The 23,512-nt window shown below is 39.9% G+C and overlaps 1 protein-coding gene across 1 annotated transcript; it reads right to left on the bottom strand.

Annotated features, from left to right (window-relative positions):
* Positions 1 to 439: 439 nt before the first annotated feature.
* Positions 440 to 22,516, bottom strand: atp6v0b (ATPase H+ transporting V0 subunit b). The gene is made up of 8 exons (XM_078218675.1): positions 22,302 to 22,516; positions 15,594 to 15,642; positions 10,643 to 10,726; positions 10,101 to 10,178; positions 6,444 to 6,513; positions 4,208 to 4,259; positions 1,867 to 2,057; positions 440 to 1,058 (listed from the first exon to the last, which is right to left on the bottom strand). The coding sequence occupies exons 1-8, from the start codon at positions 22,366 to 22,368 to the stop codon at positions 1,032 to 1,034; spliced, it is 618 nt and encodes a 205-aa protein (XP_078074801.1). The 5' UTR covers positions 22,369 to 22,516; the 3' UTR covers positions 440 to 1,031.
* Positions 22,517 to 23,512: the final 996 nt, after the last annotated feature.

The raw sequence follows: 23,512 nt of genomic DNA on the forward strand, positions 1-23,512 counted from the left end.
AAATACTCAGTCAAATTCAATTGGTATAGGGGATAACAATCATTTGCACATACGAATGCCAACAGGCATGCAAATGCCAACGAAAAACAATTCTGCTTAAAGTTTAATTATTAGTGTCACAAGTAGGCTTACATTAATACTACAAAGAAGTTACTGTGAAAATCTTCTCGTCGCCAAACTCTGGCACCTGTTTGGGTACACTGAGGGAGAATTTAGCATGACCAATGCACCAAACCAGCACATCTTTCGGACTGTGGGAGGAAACCGGAGCACCCGAAGGAAACCCACGCAGACGTGGGATAACGTGCAAACTCCACACAGACAGTGATCCCAAACCAGGAATCAAACCTAGGTCCCTGGCGCTATGAGGCAGCAATGCTAACTATGTGGTGGGGAAAGCAGTAGGGTGGGTGCAGAAAGTGAATGCTTGATGCCGACCCACATATAAACATGTACTTTATTTTGTGGTTGTCATCATGGTGTAACACTCAAAAGTTGCTCCATTACATTTTCAAGGAACATATACATACAAAGGTGCAACTTAGGTACATAAATTGATGGGAGCTCAGTTTTGGATGAACTCATCTTGGCATGATCACTACAAGCCACAGGACTCTGATGTAAATGTATTTGTTGCCTCTTTATAATGGTCACTGTGAAACACGTTTTCAACTGCTGCCTTGCACCAGGCCACAAAGAATAAATCTCATCACTTGTAAAAATGACAGCAAAATAAGTCTTCAACATTGTCTCACTACTCAACCCCATTCTAAATTTGAAGTGGGCAATACATTTTTGCAAGTTAAACAGAAAACAGACTAAACTATGGAATACTGCTGGACAGCACCTGGTCCATTTTGCAGAACTGATCAGGAATCACTTCAGACTGTACCACAACCACTCCTCAGTAAATGATGGGTTAAAAAACCACAAACAATATAATCGGGAAAATATACACTTAAATAAATTATGTACAGCAAATCTTGGTCGCATTTCCAGAACTTTTCCAACTCTCAATGTTTTCATGATGGCTAATCTCCCATTTTCACTTTAGATGTCTGTAACAAAAAATTTCAATCAATTTTACAAGTTACAATTTTTCAGAAATGCACAGATTATAGCATAATTAGCTGTAAACAGATTATTCTTCATTCTGCACTAGTACACAATGGTAATTAGTATTAAATAACAATATTCACTTTGTCCTACATTCAACTTATTTCAAAACTGAAAGGATTTTAATATAAAATTTAAAAGGGGAAATGAACCAATGCCTTTTACAGAATATCTAATGCACATTTTCCTCACATGGGAACAAGTTGCATTTACGTAATGGCATGATAGAAAAATGTCCCAAAGAGTTTTAGAATTGTAAGCAAAACAATGGATGCCGTGTCAAAAGACACATACAGTAAGTTATAGCTAAAGGTTTTGGTGAAAAGGTCAAGTTTCCAAAGCAGAAAGATAGAGGAGTTAAGGAATTTTGACACATGGGCCCAGACAACTAGAGACATGATTAATATTAGTAGGGCTAAAGAAGGTCCAAGTCAAACAAATGGAAAATTCCAAGGTGGAGGTAGGGCTGGAGGAGTTTACAGGAGTACAGAGGGACAAAACTTGAGGGTTAACCATGGTGAGGATTTTAAATGGGACAATGGGAATGCAGAGGCCAATGTAGATTAGCATGAACAGAATTTGACATAATTTTGAAAGGGCAGTAATTCCAAGAGATTGGAGGATGCGAGGCATGCTGAGAGTGATAGAAGCTTAGAGATGACAACTGCTTCAGTGGTAGGTGGACTCATGGAGAGATGGAGATCTTTAGTATTGGGAAGATGCAAGTTGGAAGGGTTGAGACCATCTTACCTGTAGAATGGCCACAATGACTCCAAACAAACCAATGGCACTGCCAAAGATTTCAACGATCAGGATCTTGACAAACAGGCTGGCATTCTGGGCATCAGCCAGAGCAGCACCACTGCCCACAATACCAACACAGATACCACAAAACAGGTTAGAAAATCCAACAGTCAGGCCAGCTCCAAACATGGAGAATCCTACAAAGAAAAAAGAGAATTGAGAAATCTACTGATTAAAACCAAATCAGCTCAGTTTTTCCCATTATTATTGGATGATAGCAACAATGCAAAAAAAATAAGGCTTCCTCTTATTCTCACTGAGACTTTTTGATGCATATAGAAGCATTGGTGGAAGGGAAAGAAAACGGGAAACAAAATGGCCTACTCTTACTCCTATAATTAAGTCTAATTCCCAAAGAATAATTTTGGTCAACAGGCTAATCAATACATTAGGTTTATTATCTATAATAAAACATACTAATCCAGTCAGGAATGGAAATATTAAAAGGCATCCCTACAATGATGAATAAACTTAAACTTATTTAGTGTCACAAATAGGCTTACATTAGCATTGCAACGAACTTACTGTGAAAATCCAATTCCAAGGTACAATCATGCAACTTAGCATTGAAAACCACTCATCTGTGATTTGAATACCTTTCCTGGCTACTGCACCTTTTGCATTTCTTTGAATTACCTTTCCAATTGCATCAGCTCAAACTTTAGGGCGGACAGTGGCTAGCACTGCTGCCTTACAGCGCCAGGGACCCAGGTTCGATTCCCGGCTTGGGTGACTATCTATGCGGAGTCTGCACATTCTTCCCATGTCATTGTGGGTTTCCTCCGGATGCTCCAGTTTCCTCCCACAGTCCAAAAGACATGCTGGTTAGGTGCATTGGCCCTGCTAAATTCTCCCTCGGTGTACCCGAACAGGCACTGGAATGTAGTGACTCGGGGATTTTCACAGTAACTGTATTGCAGTTTTAATATAAGCCTACTTAGAATCATAAAAATAGAATCATAGAAACCCTACAGTACAGAAAGAGGCCATTTGGCCCATCAAGTCTGCACTGACCACAATCCCACCCAGGCCCTATTCCCATATCCCTACACATGTACCTGCTAACCTATGCATCTAACCTATGCATCTCAGGACACTAAGGGGCAATTTTAGCATGGCCAATCAACCTAACCCGCACATCTTTGGACTGTGGGAGGTCCCTGGAGCTGTGAAGCAGCAGTGCTAACCACTGTGCTACCGTGCCGCCCTTGTGACCGTGTACCGTGCCGCTACTTGTGACACTAATAAACATTGTGGTATTCCATTTGCCACTTTTCTTTCCACCTGACCAGTCCATTGATATCTTCCTCACTATCAACAATGCAGACAATTTATGTGCCGTATGCAAATTTCTTGATCATTCCTCTTACATTTATGTCCAAACATTAATACCACAATAAGGAGGAGACCTGGCACTGAGCCCTGCAGAACCCCACTAGAAACAGCATTCCAGTCACAAAAATGCCCATGAACAATTACCCTTTGTTTCCTGCCACAGAGCCAATTTTGTATTCAGCTCGCCACATTCCGCTGGATCTCAAGGGATTTTATTTTCTAAACCAGTCTGCCATGTGGGACCTTGCCACAGGCCTTGCTAAAATCCATGTAGACCACATCAACTGTATCGCCCTCATCAATCTTCCTTGTTACTTCCTCAAATAAATTCATTCAAATTAGTCAGGTGCGACCTTCCTTCAAAAAACCCATGCTGACTATTCTTGATTTTGTGTCTAAGTGACAGTTTAACCTGTTCCTCATAACTGATTCCAATTAATTTCCCCAATACAGAGGTCAAACTGACTGGCCTATAAATTATTTGGTCTCTCCCTTTTTAAACAAATGTGCAACACTAGTAGGCCTCCAATCCTTCAGCACCTCAATTGTATCCAGTGAGGGTTGTAGACCCTGACTTCCACTAACAGCCTCAGATACATTTCATCCGGCCCTGGTAATTAATGCACTTCGAAGGATGTTAATCTCCTTAATACTTCCTCTCTCCCCATACTAATCACACCAATATTTCACACTCCTTTTCCTTAATTACAATTCAGCATAATGCCCCGCTTTTGTGAAGTCTGTGCATAACCAAGAAATGAAAGCTCAAATCATGAGTCTGTACAGACGAGTTAAGCCGGTCAGCAATCAGAAATGGTGGCAACACCATTTATGCAGTGTTGGGGTGGCCATCTGCAGCAGCTCCTGATAAATGAATCCTTGAAGACAGGCTTTCATTTCAAATCCAATGCAAATAAATAACTATGGCACAACAAAAAAAAACTATACTCACCTGCTTGATAATTCCTGGCTCCAATTGTCTGTGGAGTGGTGCCACTGAATGGCTGCGGGGAAGATAAGAAATGTTTTTTTGAAGTAATAAACGGAACACCAGGAGCCAGGTCATCATCTTTCAAATTACACATCTGAACATACATCATTTGTTACTGGAACAAGGCAGTTTTTGTAGGATTTTTTGGCTATTTGTTTATTTTGTCAACAAGATCTTTCAACCACTCCTCAAATCACTGTTTCAACAATAAACACAGAAACCTGAAAGCAAAGAATATTTTGGAGTACTTTCCTCAAAAGTGCCATTTGCCATCACACACAAATTGTGTGAAAAGGTTCAGAGATAAATCTAATTTGTGTTTTTATATTAATGATTTAACTACATATAGAATAATCAAATTCACAAGTCTTGATTTCTTTGCTTCTCATCTTTTCAACCCTCATGCTAGCCCATAGAATATTCTCCACCCAAAGAATTAAGGTAGTCAATCTGCTTCCAGGATTCTGCTCACTTGTTAATCAAAACATGCATGAATGTAGCAAGGGAATATTCAATTTCGTTAGACATCAGCTAAGATTGGGAGCTGAGTATGTGCAGAACCAAAAGGAACAAACTCCCGAGTCCATTAAAGTTTGAGGAATATTGTGCCACCCTTGCCACTTTGTTGCAGTGGCATAAACCTACTATGAGCCATATAGTTATTGAGAGATTTCACCTGGGAGAAAAATATATTGATTACTCATGGTGTGGGGGGGAACATATTGGCATGGATTAGTCAGCTAACAGGAAACACTTAGCACAAATGGGTAATTTCCTGATTGACAAGATATACTACAAGTGGTGTGCCACAGGAATCAATGCCAGGGCCTCAATTGTTTACAATTTATATAGATGACTTTAAGGGAAGGACAAAAAGTATGGTTGCTAAATTTGCTGATGAAACAAAGACCGGTAAGACATAAGAAGCCTCCAAAGTGATATAGCGAATGAAGCATAATGTGGAAAAATGTGAAATTGTCCATTTTGGCAAGAATAAAAAGCATATGCTAAATGGTGAGAGATTGGAGAGCTTACACATGCAGAGGGATCAGAGTGCCCTAGTGCATGAATTGCAAAGATTAGCTTGCAGGTACAGCAAGTAAATAGGAAAGCTAATAAAATGTTATAATTTGTGAGGGGAACTGAATACAAAAGTAGGAAGGTTATGATTCAGTTATACAGGCTACTGGTGAGACCAGATCTGGTGTACAGTATTGATTTCCTTATTTAAGAAAAGGTTGAACTGCTTCCAACAGATTTGCAAGGTGGTTTACTAGACTCAATCATACAGTGCAGAACAGGCCCTTCGGCCCATCAAATTTGCATCCATATGAGAAACACCTGACTTCCCACCTAATCCCATTTACCAGTACTTGGCCCATATCCTTGGATGTTATGACGTGCCAAGTGCTCATCCATGTACTTCTTAAAAGGTGAGAGGAACTTGCCTCTACCACCATCTAAAATAGGCAGGTCATCTTATGAGGAAAGGTTAGATAGACTAGCCTTGTAAATGCTGGAGTTTAGAAGAGCAACAGGCAACCCAATTGAAAAATACAAAATCCTGAGGGTGGATGTGGAAAGAATGTTTCCTCGAGTGGGGGAAATCTAGAAATAAGGGGTCATCCATTAGAGATGAGGAGAATGTTTTTCTCAAAGAGGGTCTCAGAAGTCTTTGGACCTTACTTCCTCAAAAGACGGAGAACGCTGAGTTTTTGAATATTTTTAAGGCAGAGGTCGGGTAGATAGAGTTTTTCCATTAGTTGGGGTGGAAGAAAGGTCACCACAGGTAGCTAGGAATGTGGAATTGAGGTTACAATCATAAGCCAAATTCTTATTGAATGGCAGAGCAGGCTCAAAGGGCCGAGTGGTCTGATCCGGCTTCTAATTCAGATGTTCGTATGCGAAATTAGCAATGCCACTTCCATTGTGTTGTGATGCCTGCTCTGCTCCTTTTCACAACAGCAGTCACTGTATAAAAGCATGACGGAATTAGTAAACTAATGGGCAAGTGTTACATGTAAACTGGAATTACACATGGAAAGTGAGACATTACAGCTTTAATCAATATTATGGACATGGGTCTATCCTGCCCCCTTTGAAAGCACATCAGGTCAGATTTTGACTTCAATTGTATCCCAGATTACATTAAAGGCAAAGTAAGCAAATATTGTATTTATACTAAAAATTCACATACCTCTGCCATATTACTGATGACAATAGCCATGATAATCCCATAAATTGCCACAGCTTCACAGAAAATGATGCTGCAATATAAATGTTAAAAATAAAATCATCATTCCTGGTGTTACTCCTTGGCCACTGCCAGGTTTACCATCTGTTCACCATTATGGTCACCTTTGCTATTTGTAACTATATATTCATAACTCCATTTTCAAACATTTATTTTCTAAGCACCTGCTTCCCGCACAACCTCATTCCAGGTAGACTCCAGCATTAAGATTCAGTTTGTTCTCAATATTTCTCAAAATAATTCTCACCATCTTGAGCAAGAACACATTTCCTGTGATCGAAAACTTAAGAACTGATAGAGGTGTAGAATGCACAGTACAGAAATAGGCAATTCTGGTCAATGGTGGCATTCACATTCCATATGTTCTGGATGCACACCTATCCTATCACACTCTGTTAATTTAAAGGCAGCCTCAATTATTTCTCCACTTAGTTATCTTTTTCAGAAATAGGAGTTCTGTGCTAAGAGGTACAATCTATTCAATTCGGGTGATACTATTTTCTCGTACTTTCTTCAGTGTTGCAATATCCACTATAGAAATAACAGCCTAACCAAGGGGTTACATTAAATTTAACATTATCCCCCTGGTTTTATATTCTATTCCTCCTGCAATGAAAACCAGCAGTTTGTTTATACTGGCCTGATCAAATTGCATTGCTACTTTGTGATTTATTTATCTCTATTCCTAATTCTCTGCTTCTTTATCCCGCTTATTTTCTTACTTCCAAAGAATAAGTGGCCTCCTTATTCCCATCAAAATGAACTGCTGACCTTACTGAATTTCATTTGGCATTTATACACCCACTCTCCATTTATCACGTGATTGGTGCTGTCCTTCACTGGACTATAATCACTGCGCCTATCTGAAAATTTGGATTACATACCTCAATTTCCAAAGTCCAAATCATTAATGCATGCGGGAAATAACAGTGATCCTGGTGCACCTTCCCACCAGACACATTTTCCCACTTCCCGCCAGTCCGATTGGTTATAATACTGGATTAGCAACCCAGAGATCATGAATAAAATAAATCTGGTAATTCATTCTAAGACTTGAACATAATGTGAAACTAAAGCTCAAATGGTTCGCTAACATCCTTCAGTGAAAGGAACCTGCCACTGCAACCCTTCCAAGAAAATTCCACATATCATGCACTCTGTATACTCTATTCTTAATTACTTCCATTCTTAGTGCATTAAGAGTGCCTCATCAATCCACTCAGTTGTTAAGGCAACTAGAAATGAAAAATAAATATTGCTGCCAGCAAGCCACTCCTAGAGAATTCTTTTAAAAATCTGACATAATTTAAGGCAAACAATCCTCCCTTTTCCTGTGAGCTTGCCATTGGATTGTACACAAAACTTCGCATTATGATGCCACTTCAGATGACATTATCAATCATTGAAGACAATTTTGTACCAGGGTAAATAATTGAACAGACTTATTCACACAAAACGACTGAACAATACAACTAACTTGGAGAATAGAAACAGATTAATCAAAACAAACCAGGCATCAAGATGAATTCTTACTGTAAAACTAAAGGTTAAGAACTTCTCAAAAGACTTTAATCCCAACAAAAAAAAAAGCCTTTAAGAATTGTGCAAGTAATGAGCTAAATTCATCCTCCTGCTTCATGGAGAGATGAACTGAACTACCAATACAAGACTGTATTTCTACACACACAATTGCTTTGATGTCAGTATAAGTTTCAATGAGTTAACAAACCAACTTATCATTTGTTCCTTCATATCCTTGCAAGTACATCATTTTAGCTCGTTCTTGTCCCAGCGAATTAGCCTATCGTTCTTCTACTCTTTGACCCAGCTCTGTCTCTATTGATGCTCTTTGATGACTGCAAGCTGTTCACCATATTAATTGGTTCTGTGACAAGAGTCAGCGTACCTGACATACCTCTTTCTTTATTCTTCATTTACTTTATTATAAAGTTCATCTTCTGGTTCTGATAAAAGGCTTAGCCTGAAAAATTAACCTTCTGTTCTTGTGACAAGCTGAAAGAGTGGACAAACGCATGGTAGATGTGGTATATGAATAAATGTGAGGTTATCCACTTTGGTGACAAAAACAGAAAGGCAAATTATCTGAATGGCTACAATTGAAGGGGGGAATGTGCTGGGTGTCCCTGTACACCAGTCGCTGAAGCTAAGTATGCAGGTGCAGCAAGCAGTAAAGAAGGGAAATGGTACTTTGGCCTTCATAGTGAGTATTCAAGTACAGGAGCAGGGGTGTCTTGCTGCAGGTATACAGGGCCTTGGTGAGACCACACCTAGAGTAGTGAGTGCAGTTTTAGTCTCCTTATCTGAGGAATGGTGCCCTTGCTATAGCCGGAGTCAAGCAAAGATTTACCAGACTGATTCCTGGGACGACGGCAGGACTAACATACGAGGAGAAATTGAGTCAGTTAGAATTATATTCACTGGAGTTCATAAAAATGAGGGGAGAATCTCAGAAACTGAAAATTCTAACAGGACAAGACAGGATAGATGCAGGAAGGATGTTCCTGATGGTGGGGTGCCCAGAACAGGGGTCACAGACTAAGGATTCGGGGTAAATCTTTTAGGACTGAGATGAAGAGAAATTTCCTTACCCGGAGAGTGGCACGTCTGTGGAATTCACTATCAAAAAAGGCAGTCGAGACCAAAACATTGTATGTTTACAGGAAGCAGTTAAATATACCTCCTGGTGCAAAGGGAATCAAAGGATATTTGGTGGAGGGGGGTGGGGTGTGTGTGTGTGTGCGTGCAGGATCAGGCTGCTGAGTCGGATAATCAGCCATAATCATAATGAATTGCAGAGCATGCTCAAAGGGCCAAATGCTCTACTCCTGCCCCTATTTTCTATTTCTCTTTAGATGCTGAAGGACATTCTGATAACATAATATTCGATTCCCGGCTTGGGTTACTGCCTGCGTGGAGTTTGCATGTTCTCTCCGAGTCTGCATGGGTTTCCTCCGGGTGCTCCGGTTTCCTCCCACAGTCCGAAAGACGTGCTGGTTAGGTGCATTGGCCATGCTAAATTCACCCAACAGGCACCAGGGTGTGGCGACTAGGGGATTTTCACAGTAACTTCATTGTAGTTTAGTGTAAGCCTACTTGTGACTAATTAATAAACTTTTAAACTTTAACATCCAGCATTTTGTCTTAAGTTGGAAATCTACAGAGATGCATCGAAAACCAGCATGAACTAAAAACTCGGTCGAAAGCCATTGGCTGTTATCTGGAATGGACAAGACTCGATAAAATTATCCTGTTCAACATTACTCACAACCCAATGAGTCAAAAATCTTAATTCATAAGAAAATATACATTTAAAATCCTATTTTTCCCTTTCTTACTCTCCCATAACTCATAACCATTACCCCAGTAGATATATTGCCATATTCCATTGTTATAGCCAAACTGGAAAACCAAATCCCTCATCCAATTCCTTGCAAACAAGCATCCTATTAGCTGTAGTGTCAGAGAAAGATTATTTTTCACAAAAATGCTTGCAATTGATTGATATAATAGGTGTATTATTTGAAATTACTTTTATTTTTCAACACATTCATGAGTTAAGAGCTATTTTAAAATGATTACCTGACAAGATTTTTGGTTTTAATCCTAGGTGCCTTCACACCCCCACCAAGAATGCTGGAACCAGTGATGTAAATCCCCCTAAGCAAGCAAAAAACACAAGGAGGCGGTTATGTCCATTTCTTTTCCAATAAAACCTTCCTTAGATAACAGGACAGACAGAAAACATTCCCAAGGCTTTGGGAAATCACTCATTACAGAATGTCTGGTCTGCAACTTATTCTAGTAGCCACTTGAGATAATGATTTTGAATGTTATGGAGAGGCGGTTAGATTCTCTCCTTTTGGAGATGGTCATTGCCTGGCATTCGTGATGCAAAATGCTGCTCGCCACTTATTAGTCCAAGCCTGGATATTGTCAAAGTTTTATTTTTCAGGTATGGATGCCTTCATTACCTGAGGAACTGCTTTGTTTAACACAGACAGTGACCCTTGAAATTTCTTTGTTTACATGATTCAAAGTGCGAATAGTTAGTACATGTATGATCGATCTTTGGGCACCCTGGTCAATCTACTCACTGATACGGATAAGAAAAAACATCTTACCATGCAGCACCCACGACAGACAATGAGATAGCCAATCCAATTCCCAGGTTTGCCCACATGAAGGGAGATGTTTCTGTTAAAAACCTATAAATAACAAAATATTAATTGAATCGCTTTGTACTTTTGCGCTTCATGTTTGACACAAGTACAATAAAAGCTCTTAAATAGTCAAAAAGTGACTTCAAAAATTTTACATGAAAAATTTCATGCCAAGCAATATATTTATTTCAATATTCTCTCAAATCTCCCACCATCATATCTTTTTTCAATGAAGACTAAGAGATAAAGGAGAGATAATTTGCCGTCAGCAGCAAAATAGTGCCACTAACATCAAAGAAAGCTTTCCACAAAGATCTAATGATTTCTGTGGATGGATTTTTTCTTTACCAAAGTCAATTTGAATCTTCCACCAGGCGTTTGACAACAGTGGCATTACAAGCAGGAAAATAGCCAATGACACTGAAGTATCTCAGACAGCAAACCAGAAATCCCTTCACTTCTGATTTTAAATTTCCAATGACGAAATAAATGATTGGGCCATATTACGATATTAACATAGAGGCTAAAACATCAAATAACTTTCTGGAGTGTGGAATTTTCACAATGAAAAAATTGGACTTTCAACAAATACAAAATCTCTTTTTAGGGCCAGTGTGTTTAGTAATTATAAACTCAGTATGCTGTTTGAAGACCTAGTATGGCCTCAGTCAACTAGTTGCAACTTTTTCAAGGGTTTTTAGACACTAAGCATCAGAGTTGAAATTATCTGTTCAATGATTTCTAATTGACTGCATTCTCAGGAGGCCCTCAAAGTGCACTCAGCACAGAATCACTGACAGCAAACTTGGATTTCTGTACTTTGCTATGCATGTGCGGATCGCAGAAGTTATTTTCACCGTTACCATAAATATACATATTTATATATACACAGACATACATATACAGATGACAGAAACTGGGAAGCAACCAGAGGTTACTCTAAAGTTGTAAACATACATTTCCACAATCAAACAGCACATTCCTGCAAGGATTTGCCCACATTGTATTATGCAGCATCGGTTGCAAGGAGTACATCAAGTAAAAACAATTTCTTCAATAAAGTGATAACCTAGAATGCTTATCAGAACACCCAATTTGCAGTCATTTATTACACTAGCCAATTTGCAAGGTCATTGCTCAGCATCTTTTTAAATCAAAAATAACAGTAAACTTTACAACAACACACAAGACAAGATTAAAGCAAGATTCTACAACAAGGATCAGGGTACACCCTGTTTCTGGAAGTAGCTGTGAAATACTGACAGAACGCAAGAATTCAACACCTCCAATATCAACAGAAAGTAATTTTGCTGTTTTAATTTGAATATGAAGTCTCATGCAGCAGTTGACCTGTAATCTCCACCATTGCATTTTAGTCCAATTGTGATTACAGTTCACCCCCTAAAGTAACCTTCAATTCAATAATCAATGCAGTTTCTGACACAGATAATTCTATCATGATGATCTGATGTATATCTTCAAAGTATGCAAACATTGCTTGATGTGCACAATCAAGCCTGCTTCTTCCTCTCCTGTCCCATATTTTGTTAAAAGAAACAAATATTCACTGATCGTACACTGTCGCAAAGGCAGGGGGTATAGAGAGAATAAATGAATCTCCTGATTATATTTAAATGTAGGATTTACCCACTTAACACCACTTCCTCACTATTCAGTGCAAAGCATCCCCTCCTCCATCCTCTTCACTTCAAATATTTTTATTGGTTCATTTTACTCTTAAAAACCCACAGCATTATTAGGGTGGAGGAGGATGTTCCAGACCTAATAATTCCCATTTCGTTCTTGCCTAATTCTGCCTACTTAAAAAGTTCACATTTTGAAAATGCCACTATGAAGTTACCAAGATCAAGGAAACAGTCCCAGGTACATTGGTTTTAACTCAGCACAGCCAGACCACATATGTAGAAACTCTTCCAGTTTCTCTTCCTCCTTGGTTTCCCTCCCTTACTACTGTGTTACCAGCATTCACTACAGTAACTATTTTAAAATGGGTTTTTTTCATGTAACCTTTAGTGGTAACAAAGTACAATAATCTTCAGCTTAAACTAAATGCAAATCAGTATTTCCAGCATTATTCTCCCATTAGAGTTTCAAATGTTAATTGGTGTATTCCATTTCCTGCACATTCCACCAAACATTCTAGAAGAAATACACTTTCATTAATATTTCTGTCCCTTCTTTAAAAGTTGTCACCTCAGCCCGATTCTATGGAATGCCTGCCTGAATCACTTGTTTTGAATATCCTCTTCAAATCCATCCTTTCAACCAAATCTTCAGAAACCTCCCCCGATTCTCTCACCACGATTTGATGGCTGCTCCTTACTCCATGATTTTTTAAAAATGTATTCTTTCATGGGATGTGCACATTGCTAGCAAGGTCTATTTGTTGCCCATCTCTAGCTGTCCTTGAATCGAGTGGTTTGCTAGGCCATTTCAGAGGACAGTTAAGAGTCAACCATATTACCATGTCTGGAGTCACATGTAGGCCAGATTTCCTTCCCTAAAAGACATTAGTGAACCAGAAAAGTTTTTCCAACAATTGACTAGTTATAGTCACCATTACTTAACACGTAATTCCAGATTTTTCAATTGAATTTAAATATCACCAGCTACAATGGTGGGATTTGAACCCATGTCGCCAGAACATTAGTCTGGACCTCTGGATTTTCACTACGCCACCATTTCTCTTTAATTCTTATTTCTTCTCTCCATGTAAAGCTTTTTAGGGCATTTTTTCATAAAGGTGAGACACAAACATTTGTTGTTACGCAACAACCTCTCCTCCCCACCCACCCACCCTCCATCCATCCCATAGGCCAATGTAAAACATTAATTCAGTCTGAGCATGGATCGGAATTGGAACGGCAAGGAAGGATTTGTACTTCCCTATGCTCATGCTAACCAGCCTATAGTGTCTGCAGCTTAATACCCAGACTTGTATTTGTTCTTATTTCCAACCGTCTCTCTGTCCCCACCATCAGACTTCCCGAACCAAGTCATGATTCAACTGCCGCTTTCACTTCCACTTTTTAATAATTTCATTAAACATTTTAAAAAATGCAATAATCCTTTCAACATTGAACCAGGAATTTCAATTTAGACAAAAAAAGTCTGTAGACTTCTGTAGAATTTGCACAAAGTGTTAAGATTAAAAGGAAGCAGCAGCCAGAAATGGCCAGTTCCAGTTCTATACAGAATGATCATAAAATAAACCTGTAGATCATCTCTGCAATTCTGGAATCAGACAAATACTTTTACTCTAACAAAGCAAAAGCAAAATACTGTGTAATGCGGGAATCTCAAATAAAAACAGAAAATACTGGATAAATTCAACAGATCTGGCAGCACCTATGGAAAGAGACAGAGTTAACGTTTTGGATCTAAATGATCCTTCTCCAGAAGGCCTGTAATATCAGGCATTAGAGCTCACGGGATGGGTTCACAAAAACTTTCACCCAAATTGTTTTAAATTAATTCAACTATACTTTGTCCTGGCTATGCTGTAGCATTTCAGGTAGTGGAAAGGAAAAGGCACGAGATAGAAAGAAGGTACCATCTCCTACAAGGAGGAAGCAAAATATTAATTTACCCACTGACACTTTTCAAAACACATTCACAATGTGAACCATAGCACCCCTACAGTGCAGAAGACGGCCATTCAGTCCATCGAGTCTGCCCCAAAAGAGCATCTTAGCCAGGGCCAAAAAAAAGTCACCACTTACACACAGGCACATCATTAAAATAAAGAGTTCAGATGAACATTATCTCTGTTTCTTTCCACAGATGCTGCCAGACTTGAATATTTCTAGCATTTTGTGTTTTTATATCAGTTATCCAGCAAGCACAATTTTGCTTGAAGTTTGAAGAGGGTTCCCATCTATTGTCGAGATGTCATATCTATCTCTCTGAAGTTAGCAATTGGGTTTTCACTATCCAAAAAAATAGACAAGAAAACCGCTTTCATATTTTGTATTTTTCATGCAGCAAATCTTGGACTCAAACTTCCAATCTCAGGATAAAGTCTCGGACAGTCCTGTAGCTGAATCGGACAAAACAAACATTCCAAAGCATTTCACATGGCTATAACCAAACAAAAACTGACACCAAGCCAAAGGAGGAGTTTTAGGAGAGATGTTAAAAGCTTTTTCCAACAGATGGGTTTCAAGAAGGATCTGAAAAGGAGGAAAGAGGTGGAGGGACAGAGATGTTCCAGGACAAAGTTTCAAGTCTAAGGGGTTTCATTGGCACTTAACTACATTACAGAGTGAGGTACTGATCGTTGTAGGCCTTGAATGTGCTAATTCCTGGTATACAAAAGCAGAATGAAGTGGCAAACTGCAGACAGTATAATTTTGGGATCAATTTCCAAACAAACTGCCCTAGCCAGAGGATGCATGTAATGACTGCGATTAGTCTATGGCTCTATTTACAAACCACTGGTTTGGTCAGTATTGTATTAAAATATTGTATGCATCGCTGGACACCATACTTTAGGAAGGATGTGAAGAAAGGATTTGAAAGAATGGCTCCAGGGAGGAGGGACTTCAGTTGCCTGGATAGATCGGGGAACCTGGGGTCATTCTCATACAAGATGAGATGGTTGGAAGGAGATCATGAGGGGTTTGGACAGAGTAGATAGGGAGAGAAACTGCTCCCAATGGTATTAATGATGAAAACCACAGGACACCGATTTAAGCCGAGTGGCAAAATAAATTTGGTTACAGAACAGTTCAATTTAGAAAGTGAGAAAAATATTAATAGCTGATTGGATTACTAAAAGGGTTTTCTGAAAGTTTCCTCCGATTAGTATATCCAATCAGCTAGGAAATAAATTTAAAGCTAAATTGTTACAAATAAATGAGAACTTAATTTTTCCTTTGAAATGACTTACCATCCTATATCAAAGCGAAATCCTAGGTCAAATATTGTGTAACAAATGCCTATAATAGAAAGACAAATGAAAATTCAATAAATGTCATACCAAATTTTTATGTGAAGTGTACTAACAGAAGAGAATTTCATCAATCTAAAAACAAATGAGTTCGGGTCTTGCTGACCAGAAATGTCAGGTCTTCCTGTTTTTTTGACGTGGTAGAAATTTCAGATTAGGTTGGAAGAGGGAACGAGAGAGTTTTTTTCAACAGCGTTCTTCCGCATTAAGGTAAATTCTCTATATGCTCAATTATATAAAACCACAAAACCAGGTGATATCAGGAAACAAGCTCAATATGGGCAGTCCCCAGTAAAATTAAATGAACTACACATTATAAATTGAATTTTATTCTTCGTAATAAGTTTAGGTGAAATAAATACTTTGCAGCATTAACTGCTCTCTCTTTGAACGTACTTCCCCGTGTCTGCCACAACTCTAATCAAAAGACATTTTGAGAACAGTCACAATTGCAGATTAGACTTCACAGATGATGCATTTGTGCACTTTAAGACACAGGTTCGTGATTACCCAACTCAATGACTCCAACCCTATAATTTATAACCAAGGAAAACACGTGAGCTTCTTTGCTTATCAGTTCTGACTTGATCCGGGTCCCAGAGATGGAAAGTCAGTTGGCCTGTTAGTTTGGATCTGATCCAAAACCAGCTGAGGGATAAAAAGACAGTGCTTGAAATCATCAAGTTTTCTTCTTCTAAACTGATATTAATTTGCAATGTCACAAGCACAGATCAGTTATCACCGTGGACCAGACCTTTCAGGGAACTAGTAAACATTTCGCATTCAGTCATTATACTCATGTTTTTTTTCCTAGTTAATATCAGTATCAGAGCATTACTGCACATAGACACAAGATTGGACTCCAACCATAAGGATCATTAAATAGACATTTGTTCTTCGTTCCTGTTTTGTTCAAAATCAACTCATACCATTGCATATAAACCAAAATTCTGCAAAAACTTGAGTTCTGTACTGTTGGACATGCTGTTTTTGAATGAGTTATTAAACTGTCCTCACTATTGAAAGAGGGGCAGGGAAGTTCTCCCAATATCCTGGTGAGTACATACCTCTCAACCAAAATTCACTAAAACAGATCATCTAGTCATTTATCTCAATACTGCTTGAAAGCATTGCAATGGACAATTTGCATGCAGTACCTCCCTACCTTATAACTAACTACACTTCAAAAAAAAATCATTGACAGAAGCACTTTTGGATGCCTTAAGGCTGTGAAAGGCACAACGTAAATGCAAATTCTAACATTATATAGGGATCAGCAATGCAAACAAGGATATTGAATGGGTGAGCACTCTTGTGGGCTCAACTCTGAAGAGGGGCAGAGGGGAAACATTTTCTCCCAAATAATTTATTTTGGAAGTCACAACTCAGTTGGTATCACTCACCATTCAATCTGAAGGTTCAAGTCCCACTCAAATACTTGAACACAAATATTTAGGCAGACATTCCAATGAGGTACTGAGGGGGTGCTGTCTTTCAGTTGATGTCCTATTTGCTCTCTAAGATGGACATAAAAAATCCAATGACACTATTTTGAAGTCAGGGTGCATATTTAATCACCTCAAAAGCAGATCATCTGATCATTAACATTAATTGTAGGAAATTGCTGTACCTACATTGCTTGCTATGTTTCTTATTACCACAGTGACTACACTTAAAATATTTAATTGGCTACAAAGCACTTTGAAAAAGGTCATGAAAGGTACCATACGTTAAGGGGGAAACTGTCTATAGTGGGTGAACATGCCATACCACCCATTTAATTTTCATAACTTTTTCAATATTAAACTGTTGTACTATTTGTAAATTGTTCGACTCTTCATAAATGAAAATTTCTCACTTCCTAGCCTGAAGCAATGATGAAGGAATGGCAAAATATATTTTTTCTTTATTCTTTTATGGGATGTGGGCATCACTGCCAAAACCAGCATTTGTTGCACATCTCTAATTCAACTTCAACTGAGTAACTTGCTAGACCATTTCAGTGGGCAGTTAAGAGTCAACCACATTACTATAGGTCTGGAGTCACATGTAGGATAGACCAGGTAAGAACTGCAGGTTTCCTTTCTCTATATATTAGTGAACCATGGGTTTTACAACATTCATAGATGGTGCCAGAGCATGGTGATATCAGTGATATGGTGGTATGCTGTCCCCAGCATACCCTCAAATTCAATCTTTTACTCTTGTTCTGTGCTCTTAAAACTGTACTCTAAGTCTTTAAAAACTTCCTAATAATGCTCTTAAATCTCTTCGATTTGGCAAAACTAAATCCTGCACACTATCCTTGTCTTCTTCTCTATTGTATCCCAATATATGTGAGAATAAATCAATTAAATAAATATCCGAGCTATGCACAGAGTGGAGAACATAGCACTGTTTACTCTGAAAAGATATTTTGTCAAGAATTTAAGATCTTCAAGGGGTCCATTTAACCATGAGTATCTTTTGAGAGTTGGATGAACTTTAGAAATAGTGAATATGCTCTCAAGTTTGAAGAGGAAAGATACACAAAATTTAGATGGTGGAAAATGTTGAGTGAGAGAGACTGGTTTGTCATGAGCAAAATACATTATATAGCCTTAACTATTCTTCTACTTCACTATGATTTTGATTGATAACAGTGATTTACAAACATTAACCATCAAGTCAAAGAATCTTACAACACAGGAGCCCATTCAGCCATCATCACAATACCAACACTTTCAAAGACTTTTCCAGTTTAGTTCCACATCCCTGCCTTTTCCCTATAACCCCGTACATTAGTTCTCTTTAAAAGTCAATCCGACATGTATTTAAAAGTTCCTTTCAGGAACTGCATTCCATTGTAACCTGTGGAAAAATTCTCAGTTCTTTTGCGGATCCTATTAAATCTATGAACTATTAGGTTCTCACTTAATCTTCTCTCCTAGAAGAACAATTCCAGCTTCTACAATCTCCCAACAAAATAAGTCCTTCATCCTTCTAAACCTCTTGCATACTCACTCCAAGCCCTTGACATCCAACCTAAACTTTGGTGCTTCGAAAATTCAGAACATAGTTTATGAAATTGTCCTCCACTCATCATCCCTCATTGCCTCCCATACCCAAGCATGAAACACCCTCTCACAAAAAAACTATGAATAATTTAAAATCTGAGAATGATAGTATTTTGCTCGCAATCAATTTTGAGGGAAATGGAGTTGGCTACAGGTCTGCTAGGAATCTCAAAATAGGGCTAAGCAAGGGAAAAGCAAAGTATTTAAATTGGCCAGTAGCTTTCACAATTGAAAGAACTGTATTTGCATATTTCTTGAGGTCTTAACAATATAATCAGTTCCTGATAGGTTTGGCTGACAGTACATAATACTGATGTTACAACCGTGGAACTTCCCATTTTGCGCAAAACTGAAACATTTCCCCCTTTAATAGCTTTAACTCTTCCACAACCAGAACTTTCTCTTTTTATTATTCATTTTTACAGGATGAGTGTCACTGGCTGGGCCAGCATTTATTGTCCATCATTAACTGCTCTCCATTTTGAAGGGCATTTGAGAGTCAACCACATTGCTGTGCATCTGAGTCACATAGGCCAGACCAGGTAAGGGTGGCAGGTCTCCTTCCTTAGAATACATTAATGAACCAGACTGGATTCTATAACAGCCAAATACAGCTTCATGGTCATCATTAGACTTTTAATGCCAGATTTTTGTTGGATTTAAATTTCACTATCTGCTCCAGATCTTGCCTTGGGTCTCTGAATTACTAGTCTAGTGGTAATGCCACTACGTCATAGCCTCCCATCGAAGTTAGCAGTTTACTCCTAATGTATCAATATTTTTGAAAATGCATCAGCTTTCAAGTGCAGTTTGCAAGCTTGTATGCAAATTTTGAACTCCAAACATCAACACATCCACAAAAGTTGCAATTGTAAACTATAAAGTGAAACCAGTTTTGATGGCCTCCAGCAAATGGTGAGTTACAGAAGTGTACTCATTGAGCAACTTGCACTCATGACCATTACAAGCTACTCCAAAACATTAACCCCTGATAACAATAGCCTCAGAATAAGATATCAGATACCACACGATTATGGCTTTTTCATCTCAAATTAAAACTTTGGACAATTTTAGGGCATTGGCTCATTTACATAACCAATATGAATACTATGCATTTACTTAGCCAAAGGTGCATTAGCCATTTGAGATTTACTCTAACTGATAAAGAACTGTATAGCACTTTTCATGATCACAGGATACCAGAAGCTCTCTTCAGTCAGTTTCACCTTTGTAATGTAGGAAATGTAGTTGACTATTCGCACACAGCACGATTGCACAAACAGCAAGGTGATAGTGACCAGATGACCTGTTTTTGTTTTATTGCTCGAGGGGTGAACACCCTGCTCTCTGATGCCATTGGATTTTTACATCCACCTTAGAAGGCAGACAAGGCCTTTGTTTAATGTTACATCCAAAGGATAGCACATTCAAAGGTGCAACACTCCCTCAGTACAACATCAGTCTAAATTTGGTACTTGGCTATCAGAATTGGGACTCAAACCCACAACCTTTGATTCAAGAGTTGAGAATGTTATTGCTGAGCCACAGCTCACCCCTCTGAAATGTGCATGAAACCAAAACTCCAGATAAACTTAAACATTTTGCCCCATAGCGCACACAAATACTTGAAAATAAAAATTTCAAACAAAACAGTTCAATCTCTCACCAGATGAGTTTGACTCAAGTCCATGCTGATACTCACTATTCAAACAGCAGCAAATTGATCAGTGAAAACTCCGATTCAGATAGGTTACTTTAAAAAATGGTTCAGCAACAAACTCTCAGGCAATCAGAAAGCAGTGCATCACTGAAACTCAGTCTTATCCCAGCCAACCATCAGTGAAAAGGAGTGTAATCTTTATAACCATAAATGTTTGGATTTTCAAGAGTAACAGTCATCCTCCCAACTCTTTTAAGTAGTTCAAAAGCCTGAACTACGTACAGATGCCACCTCAAGGACCTGGAGAGATATCATTCACGCTGAGACAGATTCCCTGCATCAGCTAGGGCAGGCATTTTAAAGCGTCTTTAAAGGAGCCAAGAGCACCAGCATCAAGGCCACAATTGTCCGAAACCTATTCTGCTGGGCTGGCCTCATGCTTAGAACGCCTGAGTCCTGAGTGCCAAAGCAAATCTCCTTCGCCCAGCTTAAGGAAGGCCCCGAACAAGAGGACAGCAAAGCAAGCACTTCAAAGAAATGCAACAGAGCATCAATGTCTGGGAGGTCTTTGCTCAGGAGAAACTTACCCTGAGGAACCTCCTGACTGAAGGGACACAATTCTTCGAGAACACCCAACGGCAAGAAAAGGAATGACAGCGATCAAGTCCAAGGACTAGTTCCACCTCCTAGAAACATCGGTCAAGTGTGCAGTCGAAGATGCAACTCTAGGGTCAGACTCATCAGCCACATAAGGACCCACAGAAAGTGGGCAATCACATTAGTGAGTGATCAAAGAAGAAGAAAAAAATTATACAAATCTACATGCATCAGAATTTGGGAAGCTGTTTCTCACTTCCAAGTCCCCATCTGCAGAAAAAAACCGTCCACCTCAACATTAAACATTTCCACATCTAACTATTGCACAATTAATACACTTCACAAGTGCGTGAAGCATTTCTTAACTTCTCTCTTGAAAGGCCTGGATCTGATTTTAAAGGTTGTGCTTCAAGTCCTAGACTCCACAAGTAGCAAAGGTTTTTCCTCCATCTATCATTTCAATTATTTTCAAAATTCTTAAAAGCTCAACTGAACTGCTATTTCCTAGGGAACATAAACCCAGTTTATGAAACCTCTCTTCGCAATTTAATCCTTGGACCCCCTCACAGCCTGGTCAATTCATACTGCACTGCTTTCAAGAAAAGTAGATCCTACGTTGTGGTGCCCAGAGCAGCACTTTGTACACCCGATGTGGTCTAATCAGAAGACAGCAGTGTGGTTTGAAAGGAAAAAAGGGGCATAACAGCACAGAGACTGATGAAAAAAAAGATGACAGCAATTAAAAGAGTGGCTTTTGACTACCAGTGACAAATTCTTACTTGCTGTCATGGGGATGAAATCCCTTCTTAAAATGTAAATTGTCAATAAAGCTTGCAAGTCCCTGGTATCATACAGTGGGTACAGACACAATGTTAATAACAGATATATATCAGCATATAGCTTGATCTAATCTACACAAAATATAAACAGACAACACAGCTTCGTGTTTAGTGTCAACACTTGGAGCTCGATAGACATCTCTGACAGAATTTCCCAACTTCATTCTGGTCATAGGAATTCTGACCCTTTCGAGCTGGTCAGTCAGTGATTTTCCAATAGGAATAATTCATTAAAAAGAAATACACCCCTCGCCCAGGTGCAAGGGGGCCGGCGAACATCGCCACCATTTCGAGTCCAAAAACTCTCAATGCCGTAGTGCATATGCTAAAGTGGGACAAGGTCCCCAGCGGCAGAAGGTGCCGCATCCCCCCCGCCCGGTGAGGGGGGAACGGGGACATCCACGAACCGCCGGCCACACTAGGCCTGACACCGGGCCGGGCACCAGGAGCCGCCCTGCCTGCCCGCCTCCCACACTCCCTCCCCGCTCTCTCTTACCTACTACCAGGAGGGTGGACCAGAAGGCCAGAGTGATGCCGCCGTATAGTAAGGCGTAGCCGTTCATGGTGGCTGGCTGGCAGGCGGCCGGCAACTGGGGCTCTGACACCAGGGTGATCAGGGCGACTCTCTCCGACACTCGGGTCACCTGAGGGGGCTGCGCGCGCGCATGCGGCTCTCACGTGAGCAGCGGCGTGAGCCTGCACGTCATCGCCAGCGCCAGCCCCCCCCCCCGGTGCGCGGCATGCCGGGAGATGTAGGCAGAACGCGCACTTCCGCTAGCTGGGGTGACTACACCTCCCGGCATACTCCACTGCACAGTTCAACAGAAAGGGGTTTGGCTCCATTCTCTCCGCCCCCCCCCCCCCCCCCCCCCTCGAAGTTGTCAGACCTGCTGGTCCTCGTCTAGAAAATGTCCTTATTGAAACATGTCAGATTCTGAGGGGAGGGTGGCTCAGCTCACTGGAGTTTAGATAATGAGAGTTTTTTTTATTTACTAGTGCCACAATGAGGTTTACATTAACACTGCAATGAAAATCCCTCAGTCACCACACTCCGACGCCTGTTCAGGTTACACTGAGGGACAATGGGCGGCATAGTGGCACAGTGGTTAGCAAAGGACCGAGGTTCGATTCTCGGCTTGAAGTCTGTGTGGAGTTTGCACATTCTCCCTGTGTCTGCTTGGGTTTCCTCCGGGTGCTCCGGTTTCCTACCACAGTCCAAAGATGTGCTGGTTAGGTGGATTGGCCATGCTAAATTGCCCCTTAGTGTCAGGGGGGACTAGCTAGGGTAAATGCATGGGTGGGATTGTGGTCGGTGTACACTCGATGGGCCGAATGCACTGTAGGGATTCTATGGGAATCTATAAATTTTAGCATGGCCCAGGCACCTAACCAGCATATCTTTTTTGGACTATGGGAGGAAACCCACGCAGACGCAGAGAAAATGTGCAGACTCCGCACAGAGAGTGACGTAAGTTGGGATTCGAACCCAGGTCCCTGGCGCTGTGCTATTGTGCCGCCCATTATTGTCCTCATTGAAAGGTGTCAGATTATGACAGGGGGGGGTGGGGCTTGATGGGAGGATGTTTCCTCTCACAGAAGAATCAAGAACTCAGAGTAACAGGTTGAAAAATAAGGGGTCTACCATATGAGGACTCTGCGTCCGTACTGGATGGAGTTTAGAAGGATGAGGGGGGATCTCATTGAAAC

The sequence above is a fragment of the Mustelus asterias genome, chromosome 8 (assembly GCF_964213995.1).
Source record: "Mustelus asterias chromosome 8, sMusAst1.hap1.1, whole genome shotgun sequence".
NCBI lineage: Eukaryota > Metazoa > Chordata > Chondrichthyes > Carcharhiniformes > Triakidae > Mustelus > Mustelus asterias.